This window comes from Sebastes umbrosus, chromosome 3, assembly GCF_015220745.1.
Source record: "Sebastes umbrosus isolate fSebUmb1 chromosome 3, fSebUmb1.pri, whole genome shotgun sequence".
Taxonomy (NCBI): domain Eukaryota; kingdom Metazoa; phylum Chordata; class Actinopteri; order Perciformes; family Sebastidae; genus Sebastes; species Sebastes umbrosus.
The window spans coordinates 7,265,712-7,280,725 of record NC_051271.1 but is presented as its reverse complement, the minus strand read 5'-3'; the positions used below and the strand labels follow the sequence as shown (position 1 = coordinate 7,280,725).

General features: G+C 41.6%; 1 protein-coding gene and 1 long non-coding RNA gene across 13 annotated transcripts in view; one reads left to right on the top strand and one right to left on the bottom strand.

Moving 5' to 3' along the window:
* Positions 1-15,014, top strand: part of LOC119485165 (sphingosine kinase 1-like) — a 45,666-nt gene that overhangs the window by 11,869 nt on the left and 18,783 nt on the right. The window contains exon 2 of the mRNA XM_037764516.1: positions 7,963-8,112. Coding sequence (XP_037620444.1) covers positions 7,963-8,112 — 150 coding nt within the window. The remainder of the gene's footprint in view (positions 1-7,962; positions 8,113-15,014) is intronic.
* The window catches only part of LOC119485167, a 103,999-nt gene that overhangs the window by 73,631 nt on the left and 15,354 nt on the right, over positions 1-15,014 (bottom strand). For all 12 annotated transcript variants that reach the window (XR_005206209.1, XR_005206203.1, XR_005206206.1 and 9 more), the window contains exons 3-6: positions 7,955-8,132; positions 7,483-7,610; positions 5,810-5,902; positions 1,334-1,386 (exon numbers count right to left, since the gene is read on the bottom strand). This is a non-coding gene — a long non-coding RNA (uncharacterized LOC119485167). The remainder of the gene's footprint in view (positions 1-1,333; positions 1,387-5,809; positions 5,903-7,482; positions 7,611-7,954; positions 8,133-15,014) is intronic.

The following is a 15,014-nucleotide window of genomic DNA, read 5'->3' as shown; positions in this document are numbered from 1 at the left end:
TCTCCACACCAGCAGGTTGTGGTAGTTTGTATTCGTCATTCAAAAAGGGAAACCGGAAGACCGAGGACGGCGGATATAAAAGCCGTTGTTATGATACGTACATGAAATAAAGCGGCGTTTATCGACCATTTTCACACCACTCTCACTCACCACTTAGCTTTATTCCAGATGGCCATGCCGCTGTGAAAATATCCGTGTATTGGAATGATCAGATGAGATGAAGATGAAAAATGAGAAGAGCCTTCTGTGTTTTTCCTCTTGACTTTACTCGTTGGCTTGCTTTCCTCACGTCCATTTCTCTTCTTGTGCACTGATTCATTTAAGCTAAACCGCCAATCAGAGTGATTTCTCTCACCGACGAGCTCTGCCGCCGATTCAACATAATGAATCGGCCGAAAACCCTCGACAGACTAGAGCCGACGGTGCAGGACACACCACAAAAACTAGGCCGACGGACCATCACCGATGGCCCCAAACTGTCCGATGGCCGACTGTCGGCTTGGTGTGTCAGAGCCTTCTGGCCAGAGGTCTGGAAAATACCATCAAAATGCACTAACATAAACAAAAATAATTTTCCTGCCTTGTTTTTTTATAATCTCTGTTTTTTGTACTGTAAATGGTCTTTGAGTATAAAAAGTGCCATATAAATAAAAACACTTCCTGATACAGTTCATGACGGTCACTACTAGGAATGTGGGCACATTTACTCACACTAGAAAACGCCGGTCCAGCCCACAGTGACTGGCAGTTAGGTCGGGATCCAAACTTTATCTAAATCTAAAGCTCCAAATAAAGCACGTCACTATGAACGATATTTGAGATGCTGAACCTCTAATCATGATGGATACATCCCAGACATTGTGTTGGATCTCTAAATTGCTCTCATGAGGTTACAGCTGGTATGTAGTTAACTGCAGCGTGAAGCTCTGGTTTAGAGGCTGAACACTGCGGCGCTATCAGATGACAATCTCAGATCTGCAAAAATGATGTTTTTTTTAGAAATCCAGCTGGCTGGATTCAGTGGTTTCTTTTTTGTTTTTGTTTGTTTGGTTCTGAACACAAGGTTTCCTCCACATACATCTGACTACATGAGAGAGCATTTCCCGTCAGCTGGCCTGGGACAAGGCTAACATTTTGTAGATTGCAATTGGACATATCTGTCATATTACAAGGGGCAGGGAGGGTATAAGTACAGTACCGAGTCAAATACATGTTAATCCACTAATCCCTTTAATGTGGAAACTGGATTCCCTCCTAATGGGTGTTTGTAAAGGCTTACAGCTCCACATCATCACCGCTGGGACAGAAAATGTAAGAGCAGTGGGACACAAACCTGTTGGTGGGTAGGCGGCGATGGATGGGGTCCTCTGTCACCATGCTCTAGGTCTGTAATAAAAAATAATATACTATTAATATCAATTCATCACAAAGTGCACATTTTAAAAAAACAGTGAAAAACTGAACATTTACAGTCTGATGCCCATGTCCTGCTGTTATTGGTTGACATGAAGCAGGACATGTTCTAATGCTTCTTTCAAGCAACGTTGGCAGAGCGGGAGGAACAGGAATGACTCCCGTTATTCCGACTTGGGAGTGCTCAGGCATTATTCCAAGATTGCGCAAGTGTAGTTGCACCATTCAAACAGTCTAGATTAGATACTTTTGAGGCGGTTTGTAAAAGCTGCCCTGTGTACACAAGGTTCTGTCTAGAATCAGTGTTGCTCTACATTGTGTTGATCTTTGAGGTTGAATACAAACGAGTTGAATACATTTCCTTCCTCGTAAAATGTTTGTAAAGCATTGTTTGCATTCATGTATACAGTCCTCTCCTTCACTGCCTTTAAAGCTGCAGTGGGTAGAAATGGAGCAAATATGATGAAAAAAACTTATTTTTTATAAAACAGTCACTGACAGTAGTGCATGCCGGAGCAAACTTTCTTACTCTTTTGATCTGAGTTTGCGAGTGATTGACAGCTGAATAGCCAATAGGTCTCTCTGAAATGACCCGTGATTGGCCAAAGTCTCCCGTCACAATTTTTTTTTAAAGCCTGAAAACAGAGCCATGAGGAGGTGCAGAAGTCTAGCTTTCTCTTAGAACACTTGAATTACAATATGCTGAAAGGTTATTATGGATTTTTTGCCCAATGATGCCAAAAACATACTGCCTACTGAACCTTTAATGGCACGTTGCTGCATTTCTTTGCTTTTTTACTGCCACCTGTAAATCAGTAGAAAAGTAATATGTTTTGTGTCTTAATGCCCATGAACGAGAACAAACAAAACGGGGACGCTCACACAAAAAACATTGATCCATATCCTTACTGGAGGTCTAAAACTCTAAAGCAAACTAAAAAGCACCTTTTTGAATTAGTTGTATTCATTGTATAAGGGTTAATATTGGATTTTATTTAGGAGTAATTGTCAGTAATGGTGGCTTTGACACTTCTGTAGTTAATATAATTGAGGGTGATGTGAACAGTTCTTGTAACTATGGCCTGAGCGATTTGACATGAACAGGGTTTCATAAGAGCATTGTCTTTAGCTACAAATTAAATGCAAATTTCAAAAGCAAAACGTGTCCTGATGTCTCTTCTCTCCCTTTAAATCCCCAAAGACACTAAATCTGGACAGAGTGGGACCGGTCCCATCTGAGTCGCTAATTAATGCCGGCTGAGTGGTGTTCTGTCGGCTCAGCTGAGTGTGATGAAAGATTGCTACTTCGTTCCTCAATCGCAGACGGTTAATGCTTAGTCATGCTTCTCTGCCGATGGGGAGCTGATTTGTTGAGTGAGACACCAGTATGACTGGCTGATTTATGCACAGGTCATCACAATGAGTCAGTGTGTCGATAGAAAGACTGACCACATAAGGTCATTTTATTCCAGTTAAGAGGATGGAACATGCTGAGTAATGTTTGCATTTTACCCTCATTCCATGTAAAATGTCTGGACGTTAATAGCAATGTAGAAATATAACATTTTATATCTGCAAATATGTAAATCTGTCCTGTTTTATGGTGCTTTTGTGACACTTTGCGCACTCTAGGAAAAGTGAAAGATGTTGAAGTTAAACCTTCATCTCTGAGCGTCTGCTTAGTAGCAGCCGACATCCTGCTGAATGTACTGAATGGGAGTCGTCAGAAAAACGCTCAGAGAGCCGTCTATTCTCAGACTCTATAGGCACCCAGATAGCTATTATGGGGAACCTTGCCGGAAAGTGTGTGTTTTTTTCCGGCTCCTGGGTTTTCCCCTTTCATTTAAGCAGTCATTTCCTATGGCGAATACCTCCGTGATTATTCCATTAAGATCTGGGACGGTTCCCATGCTCTTGGTTTGAAAAGAGCAGATAAGACGTCTGTAATCACAGATCAAGTGAATGTAGTTGAGATGCAGAGCGCAGATTTGTTGCTGTTAAGTTGTTTTTTCCATCATCTTTTGTCTTGGCTGCCGTTTGTGAGGATGAGGATGAAGTCAGGTTGCAGTAGCGTCAACTACTTTATCACTTCATCCAAGACAGTCGTTTACTTTTTTTCTACAATTGTTTTGTCGAGGTAATTGTGCGTGTTTAAGCTCTTTGTCATGGTTTGTGGTTCAGATAACAACTTCATAATGTAACTAACCAGAAACAGACTGTTGAGACCAGAATAGAATCAGAGTAGAACGGATATTGAACCGTTTGCTATGGTCAAAAGAAAATGGTTATTGTTGTTAGCTGTTATGGTGACAAGTGAGTGTCACACTCACTCGTTTGAGAACTCTGTTTTGGCCTACCATTCACATTAAGCCGGAGTTTTTTGGTCATGTCTAAAGGGTAACCCGCAAATTGCAAAAAACTTGCAAACACTCTCACGAGACTTCACACATTATGTCCTATAATAAACCACCAATTCTCAACGAAGAATAATAAACACCGCCTTAATAATCGACTGCAGAATGTCCAGCACGGTGGATAAAGTTTAATTATAGATTGAGGAAGGTTGTTAAATATATTTCTGTTGATTTGAGTGTTGACCCTCATTATAGATGTATGTCACACTTTGGCTCCGTGCCATGACGTCGCTGCAGCCGAGCTAATGACAGAGGAGGAAACGCGCAGCGTGGACGGACAGAGATGAGCAGATAGATAGCGCCCTCTGGAATGTTTTGAGACGGGGAGGGGCGGCACACAGGAAGTGGCACGGGGTTAGATTTAGCCAACGAGGTCTGCGTGGGCGTCGGGGCACACAGACAGCAAGGTCAGGGCCTTCGGTGCCAGCTGTCATGCCAGCTGATTCATGAGGGCACTTCTGTGGCTTTCCCTCAGGAGTCCAGTCGTTATGATTCGGAGATGACTCCATGGAAATATTCGTCCTACAGAGACGGTGGCTGCGTCTTTATGAAGCGCTGCTAGGGCTGGGCGATATGGAGAAAATCAAATACCACAACATTTTTGACCAAATACCTCGATATCAATATTGCGACGATACTGTAGGGTTGACCGTTATTGCTTGCACAAAATATTTACACAATGCTTCCATGACTAAATGGGTAAAGGCAAATAATAGAACAGCTAGAACAGCCGAGTAAGTTTAGAAAATTACATCATTTTACTGTAATGCAGCCTTTAAAACCAGGGAAAAAAACAACACTTGTGCCATATTATGATATCCAAAACCTAAGACGATATCTAGTCTCATATCACAATATCGATATAATATCGATATATTGCCCTGCCTTAACCGCTGCACCCAATTCGACTGCTATCAGTCCATTAAATAGGCGTTATTGGTCGCTATAAGCACCATAGATGTGGGTCAGATGTGTTCTTTTAAACCTTCTTTCGGTTATCTATCATGTGAAAAGACGATAAAACCTACTATTGGGTGTAGTAGGCCCTTATAGACCCACATCTATGGGGCTTATACCGACCAATAACGCCTATTTAATAGCCTGACGACAATACAAGAAATGTGAATTTGTTGTTATACCCCTACGACAACATAGTCGGGGGTATGTAGCGCGCCGAGTGTCCGTCCGACTGTCACACTTTTGTTTCCGGAGCAGAACTCGGAAACTATTTAACTTAGGAACTTCACATTTGGCATGATGGTTGACAGTGTGGTGTAGTTGTGCTTTTTGGGGGTTAGAAGTCCAGGGTGGCCAAAATTAAAAAAATTCTGGCCACCCTGGACTTGAGGAAGGGGAGCTAATAACTAGCTACATTGTGCTCAATAGACTAATTCCATTATTTCCAAAAGGGCAAAACCTTTGGCCCTACTTGAGTAGGGGTCAAGCGGTGAGTGGGGGTATGTGAGCCATGCTCACTTTTGCCTTGTTTACACAGCATATACCATAATACTTTCCTACTTTGCTGGGAGACAGATGAGTTTAGCTCAGGTCAAACTCCAGTGACAGATATGAATAAAGGTTAAGGTGTGTTAACGTTCAAACATATTTGTGACCTGTTTCACTGCATTCCAGGAGGATCACTGAGAGTCCACTGGAAGTGCAGTATCCATTAAAACTAAACCTGCCAAATAGGTTTTTGAACCAGTTAGATGTGCTCATCCCTGCAATTCAGTTGTTCCCGCCCATCCTTACTCATTTATCAGCTGTCAGACTTGTTTGGAAGGCTCGCCTCCCTCCACCCTTGCAATGTTTTGATCTTTTCAAAAATATTCAGCAGACTGCGAAACAAAGTGGGATGAATCTCACTGCGGGGGTTTCTGCCTATCCGGCTGCTTCACTGCAACAGTTTTGTGTGTGTGTTGACAAGGCGTGACATAGAAAACAGTCTTACCAGAGCGTGCCGTTTCTCTGAGTGTACCTACCTGTAAAGTTATCCCACAGCTGCAGCGTGTCAAATGTGGCTGATGGCTTCCCGTCACACTTCTCTCTCTCCTTTTATTTGACGTCTCTCCCAGCTGAGACGTTGCAAAAGCATATTTTAAGGGAGACGGGGAAAGGGAGAGAAAATTGATAAGTAGTTTGCTTTGAATTTGTAGGGAGGTAAAGAACAAAAAATGTCTAACATGATGTAATTTTCTCTACCTCCCTATCTTCCTTATCACCTCTCTCTCAGAACTACCAGCTCCCCTTTAACATGAGCACAGTTTTAACATCATACATCATATCTTTATTTCTATTTAGTTCTCCCCATCTCATCTCAGATATCGAAAAATAATTTAACATTCTGGCAAGGCACAGTCTTGTGCTTGCAGTATTTAATTCATCCTCCTCAGGCAGTGAGGAAGAAAAAGGCCAAAACCAGCTTCTTCCAGTTCCTCCCTTCTTTAGCCCCATGCTGTGCTTCTCAGAGGGTGTTTTAAAAAGATTTGGGATCTGTGTGTGTAAGATCAGTTACCCTCTGAAATCAGTTTGATCCCCAAGATATTTTGAACACTAATTTGCATCAACCCTGCAGTTAAGATTTTGCCAAAGAGGCTGCTACTTTTGTACTCATCTATCTTCAGATGCATGCAGTGTGGGATTAGTTTGTGTGAGTGTGGGGTGTGACTTTTGCATAGACTTGAGAGAAGATTTGTGGCTACAAAAAAAACTGTTTTTTTAAAGATGAGATGAAACAGCACATGGGTTATTGCAACAGTAAATATGATATACAGTACTTTAATGACAGCTCCTGGCCTCGGGACCTTAGATGCACACCCTCCCCTCTCCCCCTGACTGTCGAATAAAGGCAAAATGTACCTTTTAGGGAGATTTGTCAAGTATTTAATACTTTTGTCAACATGGGAGTGGACAAATATGCTGCTTTATGCAAATGTATGTATATATTTATTATTGTAAATCAATTAACAACACAAAACAATGACAAATATTGTCCAGAAACCCTCGCAGGTACTGCATTTAGCATGAAAAATATGCTCAAATCATGACATGACAAACTGCAGCCCAACAGGCATCAACAGCTGTCAGTGTGTCAGTGTGCTGACTTGACTATGACTTGCCCCAAAACTGCATGTGATTATCATAAAGTGGGCATGTCTGTTAAGGGGAGACTCGTGGGTACCCATAGAACCCATTTTCATTCACATATCTTGAGGTCAGAGGTCAACGGACCCCTTTGAAAATGGCTATGGCAGTTTTTCCTCGCCAAAATTTAGCGCAAGTTTGGAGCCTTATTTAGCCTCCTTTGCGACATTCTAGTATGACATGGTTGGTACCAATAGATTGCTTAGGTTTTATAGTTTCATATTATGCAAGTAGCTTCACTCTGGCTTTAAAACTTACCCCGCTACAACCTACAAATCACAAGTTGCATTAACATGTTAAAGAAATGAGTGGGGTTAAAACGAATGTGTTAACGCGTTATTATCTGTTATTTCATGAACAGATTAACAGGTTGAAGTGTTCACACAATCAGCTGTGGGAGAACAAATACACAGAAATGTGAACATACAAATAGACAGTGTATATGCTCTGTTATATACTGTATGTTAGTATGTGAGGGTTTCTTTTTCAGTAAACATTTTACTATCATTACCTCTTCACCCCCTGGGTGAGTCTTGTACTGCGGTGGTTCCTTCCTTTTGTAGAATATATTCAGCATTTCAGCTCCAACAATCAATGTACACCTCTCTGATTTCTCCTTTACAGGAGCCTCGCCAAAGTCTGTTAGGAGAGATAAGGGTGCTATTTGTTTGTGTTCTCTATATATATCCCAGTACACAGATTCCCATGTGTCCCTCCTGCTTTCCTACACTGTAGAAATGTTCCCTAATGTGGCTCTTGTGTTACTTATCTAACCAACATGTCTTTCTTTGAGAAGCTGGATTTCTTAAACATAATGTAAATGAAAAAAGCTAGTTTCTGTAACTGAGCTAAGAGGATAGAAAGAATCAGGTAATGTTCTGAAGAACACACAAACCTTCCAGGCTACAGTGTCACATAATAACCCAGCATGTATTTAAAAACATGGTTGTGTGTTATGGAGAAGTGACCGTGTCTTCTCTGACCTCTGTAGGGGTGATGGTGAGCGAGCTGTCTCGTCCGAGCCGGATGATGCTGCTGGTGAACCCACAGAGCGGGAAAGGACAGGCGCTCACGCTCTACAACAACCACATCCAGCGAATGCTCAACGAGGCGGGAGTCACACACACGCTGGTCATCACCGGTGAGTTGGAGGCACGAGTACTGTACACAGAGATATGCATTTTATGTGTATAAAAGTTTCAAGTCTGCTCGCACTCATTCAAACAGAATCATTTTTATTTGAAAACATGTCTGAACCTTGGATTTTTACCCCCGCCAAGGCCGAAGGCCTAGGAAGGAGGTTATGTTTTCAGCGGTGTTGGTTTGTTTGTCAAGTGTCCTTGAGCAAGACATTTAATCTCTACCTACTCCACAGGGTCGAAACAAACCACAATAAGTAGGGCTGTCAATCGATTTGAATATTTAATTGCGATTAATCGCATGATTGTCCATAGTTTATCGCGATTAATTGCAAATTTTGTATCTGTTCAAAAATACACCTTTTAGGGAGATTTGTCAAGTATTTAATACTCTTATCACATGGGAGTGGGCAAATATGTTTGCTTTATGCAAATATATGTATATATTTATTATTGGAAATCAATTAAAAACACAAAACAATGACAAATGTTGTCCAGAAACACTCACAGGTACTGCATTTAGCATAAAAAATATGCTCAAATCATAACATTGCAAACTGAAGCCCAACAGGCAACAACAGCTGTCAGTGTGTCAGTGTGCTGACTTGACTATGACTTGCCCCAAACTGCATGTGATTATCATAAAGTGGGCATGTCTGTAAAGGGGAGACTCGTGGGTACCCATAGAACCCATTTTCATTCACATATCTGGAGGTCAGAGGTCAAGGGACCCCTTTGAAAATGATTTTCCTCACCAAAATGTAGCGTAAGTTTGGATCATTATTTAGCCTCTTTCTCAACAAGCTAGTTGATACCAATGGATTCTTTAGGTTTTTTAATTTCGTGGGATACCAGTACCTTCACTCTAGCTTTAAATCTGAGGCCAGTACAACCTCAAAAATATCAATTGCGTTAAATAAATTAGTGGCGTTAAAACGCTTTTGCGTTAAAGCGTTATCGGTTAACCTTGACAGCCCTAATAATAAGTAAATAAAATCAAAGAAGATGTTATCTTCCTGCACAGTTTGTATTCCTGGTGTACAGTAGTTGATCAATGGCAAACATGATTAATAAACCCTGAATGACAAAAAAAAAAGAAGATTGTTTATACTTCGTCACTTCACACACTCGCATTAAGAAGCACACACATCATAAATTTCTTGTTACTGTAATCTCATTATGATTTTATCAGCTCAACATCATCGTTAAAAACATTGTCGAATCTTATCTGACCAACACACGACACAGCCTCACGCATAATCAGCTCTCAGAGATCTCCCCACACACACACACACACACACACACACACACACACACAGACACACAGCTTAGCAAAGACCACAATAACACTATCACCTCCCTCCATGTCTCTCAATGCCCCTCCTCTAATTTAAATCCTCTTCATGTTTTCATGCTGTCGCCATCATTATGCTGATCAACTGCCTCTGACCCATATGCATGCAGATCTGTTATGTAATAAATATGTGCACACACAGTCAGACACACATATGGATAAAGACACGTCCATGATAAACACACACATTCGCACAAAATCCCCTTTTGCCATGATTTGATACTTCATGCATTCACATTCACATTCGTCACCATAATCTACACTGGCTGGTAATGATTATATAGTGCAGTGTTAGACTCGTCCCATACTGTATCATGCTCTCATCATTGCAGTTATTTGCTGGAGTTTTCCCTCCGACTGGGTTTGTTCATAAATCAACGCGGTGTCAGATAACAGACAAAGTGAAAGTCTTTCATCACAGCGTGAGGTGCACAGACACAGAGAAAAGAGGACAGAGACGCAAAGACGCAGGAGAAATCATCTTACTGTTACTGTGCTGTGGAAAACACACAAAAACTGAGCTTTTTTTGTGATTTACGAGATGCACTTTTTGACAAGTTAATCCCAGAGAATACATAAGAATAGATTTAATCCCCAAATCTACATCTACATGAAAGAGCATGACTGCTGACGGGGAAATCTGGATGCCACAGTGATAAACAATGTTTTTGACAGATAGACTTCTAAAATAAAACTTTGACTCTACTCAAAGTACTAGTCTACTTTCCCCAAATGGCCCTGAATGATGCCTCAGAAGAGCATTAAGAGTTTTTACATGCAGTCTAGAAATTCCTCAAAAATCTTAATTGTGCTCCACAGTATGAGAAACAATCCTATTCACATATTTCACTGGATTCAGATAATCCTATCTGCCTCAGCTGTGTTACAGCTGAAACCTGTCATGACATAATTACGTCCTCTGTCGACCCGTTCTCACTCCCAACTCATCAAATACTGCCGCTTGGTCAGTGCCCCGCTGCGTCTGATACTGACGCACGAGGCACCCTTCAGTGTTTCTGCTTCATTATTAGATAGTCAGAGCAACTGACCAAGAAATTATTAAAATATTAAGAGCAAGAAAGTCCACGTAAGGTGGGCGGCAGGGGAGGATGGACGGATCAAACAAACTTTCACCCAGGAGACATTCCGTTTGTGTCCCGTGTGAAATCAAGTCAATGTTGACTTATTTTACCTTAGTTTTGTTATGTAACATACATACTTTACTAAAGCCAATTACGTAACAAACATACTTATTTTAACCCAAACCACAGTATTTTCCTAACCAAACCTAACAAAGTACTTTTGTTGCCTAATCCTAACCACCTAAAAACGAAGTAAACCTACGTTCAAGGTTTATTTTGTAATGAGACTATAGGCATGTAACAAGCAGAAACTGTCTAACTGACGTTAGATGGGTAACTAGAGTGTCATGGTTTGAAGCGTAGGGCCACTGATCAAGTGGCGGTATTTGACAGGTTGGGAGTGAGTATGTGTTGCAGCATCAATGAGATGATAGATGCTGTCTTACTGTGCAAAACTGATTATATGATCAAACATAAAATGAGATTATAATAAATAGATAATGAGCCGGACTACTCCAGTGTTTAGATTATCTATGTTTGAATGATTTCTTTACATCTGTGTGTGATCACACGCTGCTTTTCACCAGGTGCTTCGTCATCTGTCTCGAGCAACAGCATCAATATACTTCAGATAAGAGACAGCTTTGCTAATCGCTCCCTGATTGCATATACCAATTTAACAGTCTGAATAATGCAGGAAGCAGCGAGAATGAGATAAAACTTTAATCAGAACGGTGCCGACGGGCTCCGAAGAGAAGGAGAAGTCCTAATTTAGATGCTGTCGATTGACCCTTTACTCAAATTAACTCCTGCAGCTGCAGCACGTCAACTTTTTCTAAGCTATGATTTGACAGTTTGGGGGAAGCCTTTAGCGAATAACTTGGACAAACCCAATTTGACCAATGAAAAATAATGTGTTTTATGATAATATGTTTGGCCATAACACTTGCTAACAGCATGTCTATCTGTTTGTGTATCACTGCCTGGAAGTCTCTCGTATGTGGATGCTAACAAAAGTGGACAGACTCATTATTGGATCCTTGGCAGTGTGGCAGCTGTGGGCGCTGCCAGGGGTGGAGGACAGATGAAGGATGACTGCGCTGCTGTGGGGCTCAGAGAGAGAGAGTGTGCGTTTGTCTGAGTGTGTTTGTTAGTGAGTATCTGCAGCACGTGTCCATGTGGTAGTAAAGAGACGGCACGCTGATTCCTCTCGGGCAGTCTCCCTCGCTGCTCAGGCATCCTATGATGTCTGTCACACAGTATTAATTAAACGACAGCAACATGCTCGTCTTCCCCTCGTGCTCGGACTCATCTGCTCGGTACAAATTACACATATTTACCAGAGGAGACAGAGATCCCTTCGAACAACCTCTCTGCGCTGCTCTTTTATTTCTCAGTCTTTTGTTCTTTCTTTTATGGCATCAATCCACGTGCTCTCTTAAAGAATATCACGGCTCATTTAACAAGGTAAATACTGTGTTGGAGCTCCTTTCTGTGCCACGGCCCATGTGAGGATGTGAAGTCAACTATTATATGCACAGGGATCTTTGAAAAATCATAGATCCTACAATAAGGATAAGAAGCTATTAATAAATATATCAATTTAAAGTCCCAGTGAAACAGAAGTTGGAGCGTCTTTAGCTTCTGTACTGTGAATATTAAATAGTGAAACAGAATATCTGAGCAGTGTACAGTTACAAGTAGGGATTTCTGTGAAGAGGGAAGTATGATTTGAATAAATATATCAATTTAAAGTTCCAGTGAAACCGAAGTTGGAGCGTCATTAGCTTCAGTATTGTGAGTATTAACTAGTGAAACAGAATATCTGAGCGGTGTACAGTTATGAAAGGGATTTCTGTGAAGAGGGAAGTATAATTTGAAAAGACCGTTTGCATGTAACGAGCAGAAAATGACACATGCGTCACCTGCTGCTGGACATACGTAGGAATACGCACGAAAAATGAACAGGCGATGAGGATATGTTGCTTCATGTGATTGGAAACAGGCAGAAAAGACAAGTCTACAGAGTCTGAACAGGTGACCGACTGCTCTCTATGGCTGTCCCGTGTTTTGACTGAAGTATTCTCATTAAAATCCTGCTGCAGTGTAAGTTTTGAAAAGTAAACTGCTTGTGGATTTCGAGAGCCATCCCCACAGTATACTTTCCACCATGACTCTGTGAACCCAAAAGCAATAATTTCCAGGATTTTACTCGTTTAATGTGGTTGTTACCACTTCATATAATTGTGGCTTAATTTAGGTACTTTTTCCCCCACTGGCAGACCGCAAAAGAGTTCCCATGTTTAAACTCTTGTTAGCTGATCGTGGTTCAGGCGTGGCTGAGGAAGTGTCTATCAGCGCCTGTAGCCATCCTCGGTACAACCCATTGGAGTTTCTGTGGATCTGTGATGAGGTGTGCTTCTATTACTGTCTGGGAAAGCACACTGGGAAAAACAAAATACAGCCTTCGTCACATGTTTTAGGACAGTGGGCTGAAAGTTGGTGGTGATTTTTGGCATGGATTTCATATGATATAAGAAAGGGTTGCTACTGAAACTTAATAAGACTCAAACAAAAAAAGTTATTTAAAATGTCAAATTTTAGCACCGTCCCACCTGAGGCGCTCCCTGGTGTGTCTGTGTAAGAGCGACACTGCAAGGTATTGAGTGTGTATGTGCGTTTTTCTGTGTGGCTACGCCCTCAGGCACCTCTCGGTAGCTGACTCAAGTTTTCACAGTGTTTAAACTGATTTGTTCTGTAACAACACACACACACTTTCAAAGAGGCGATTTAACTGTCATCACCTGCTGTCGTTTAGGTGGAGGAGTACTGCAATTATTAGTCTGTGCTGTTTGTCAGTCAGGATGTGTGAGACAGCAGGGTGGAGATTCATCAGGAGCTGTCTTTAGAGGGATGACACAAGGTTAGCACGAGGACAGACGGAAATTCTCGTTACCTCCCCTGCACTTCAGCCATTAAGATGCAAGCATTTGAAATATGGCCGTGTGAGAATTATCACCTGGCTCTGCAGCTCCCCTCGGCTTTACGGAGCTTCGCAGCGAGTTTCAGCTCATGCAAATAAATGACAATGTTGTCATGCAACTGCTCGATGTGTAAATAAATTGCCTGTAAGCAAACAGCATGGGCTGCTTTGCTGAACTTGTTTCTGCTGCCCCCAAGTGGCCAAAATCCGTTATTGCAGGTTTAAACAATATGCACATGCTCGTATATACATTAAAAGAGCTACTGGTAACAGTAATGTCCTACTCTCCATGCTGGCCGTGAAGTGATCACTTTGTAGTGTGTAGCGTTTAAGTTCAGCTGAGGCTAATATGAAGCTTCAGCAGTCGCCGTGTTTAGAGACCCAAATATACAGAAATATTCAAACACATTTTAAGAATATACTGCATTCAAAGAACTGCATGGTTTTTGCCCAAAACTGCATGTGATTATCATAAAGTGGGCATGTCTGTAAAGGGGAGCTTGTGGGTACCCACAGAACCCATTTTCATTCACATATCTTGAGGTCAGAGGTCAAAGGATCCCTTTGAAAATGCCTCTTACAGTTTTTCCTCGCCAAAACTTTGCGCAACTTTGGAGCGTTATTTAACCTCCTTCGCGACAAGCTAGTATGACATGGTTGGTACTAATGGATTCCTACAACCTCCGAAAGACAGAATAGCGTCCGTACCCTCCGCCGGGCCATCGGATTTTTTAGAGGTTAATTAAAAATCGATATGGCATTTTGGAGAATCTATACAGTATTGCAAAACATAATATCATGATACTCATGTGTATTGATATTTTCTTATACCCATATTTAGCTCTAAAATGTTCAACACGAGTGGCCAACATGAACTCAACATTATCTATATCTTAACCTCCTCGAGTGCCAAATATGTTTAGCTCTTGCAAAATCAGAATTTGGTCAGAGAGGACACCCCCCTAGTGGTTGTACTTTTCAATCCTCCAGGTACATAAAAAACTACACAGGAAAGTATGTGAACAATGCTGCTTGCAAATGCAGAGAGAAAAGAAACACCATAATGCTAACACTGATCTGCAGTGTTACTTATCCCCACAGGAGCTTACTCATCTTTGTATCCTTCTGAGGACAGTTTGAAAACATGCACCGCAGTCCGTGTCCAGGTTGTGACCAGAGGCCAGCAGAGATCTGCATGACTGTAATGAGTTAGTCACAATCCACTGCCTCTACCCACAGAGAGAAACTCTACCGCACTCCTCTCCTCTCCTCTTTCTACCTCTGCAACAGAACCATAAAAATCAGCACACGCACTGTGTGACTTATCTCCGTCCCTTGTTTTTCTTCACTGCGTCGTTTTGCCATTATCAATCTGTCTGACGAGGGGGGCTGCATACTAAAACTGCTCTCAGCTCTCCTCCCACCACACTGCAGTGTCCCCGCTCTACAGCTTAGTTGCTGATTGGGCCCCTTCAATCCTTTTTA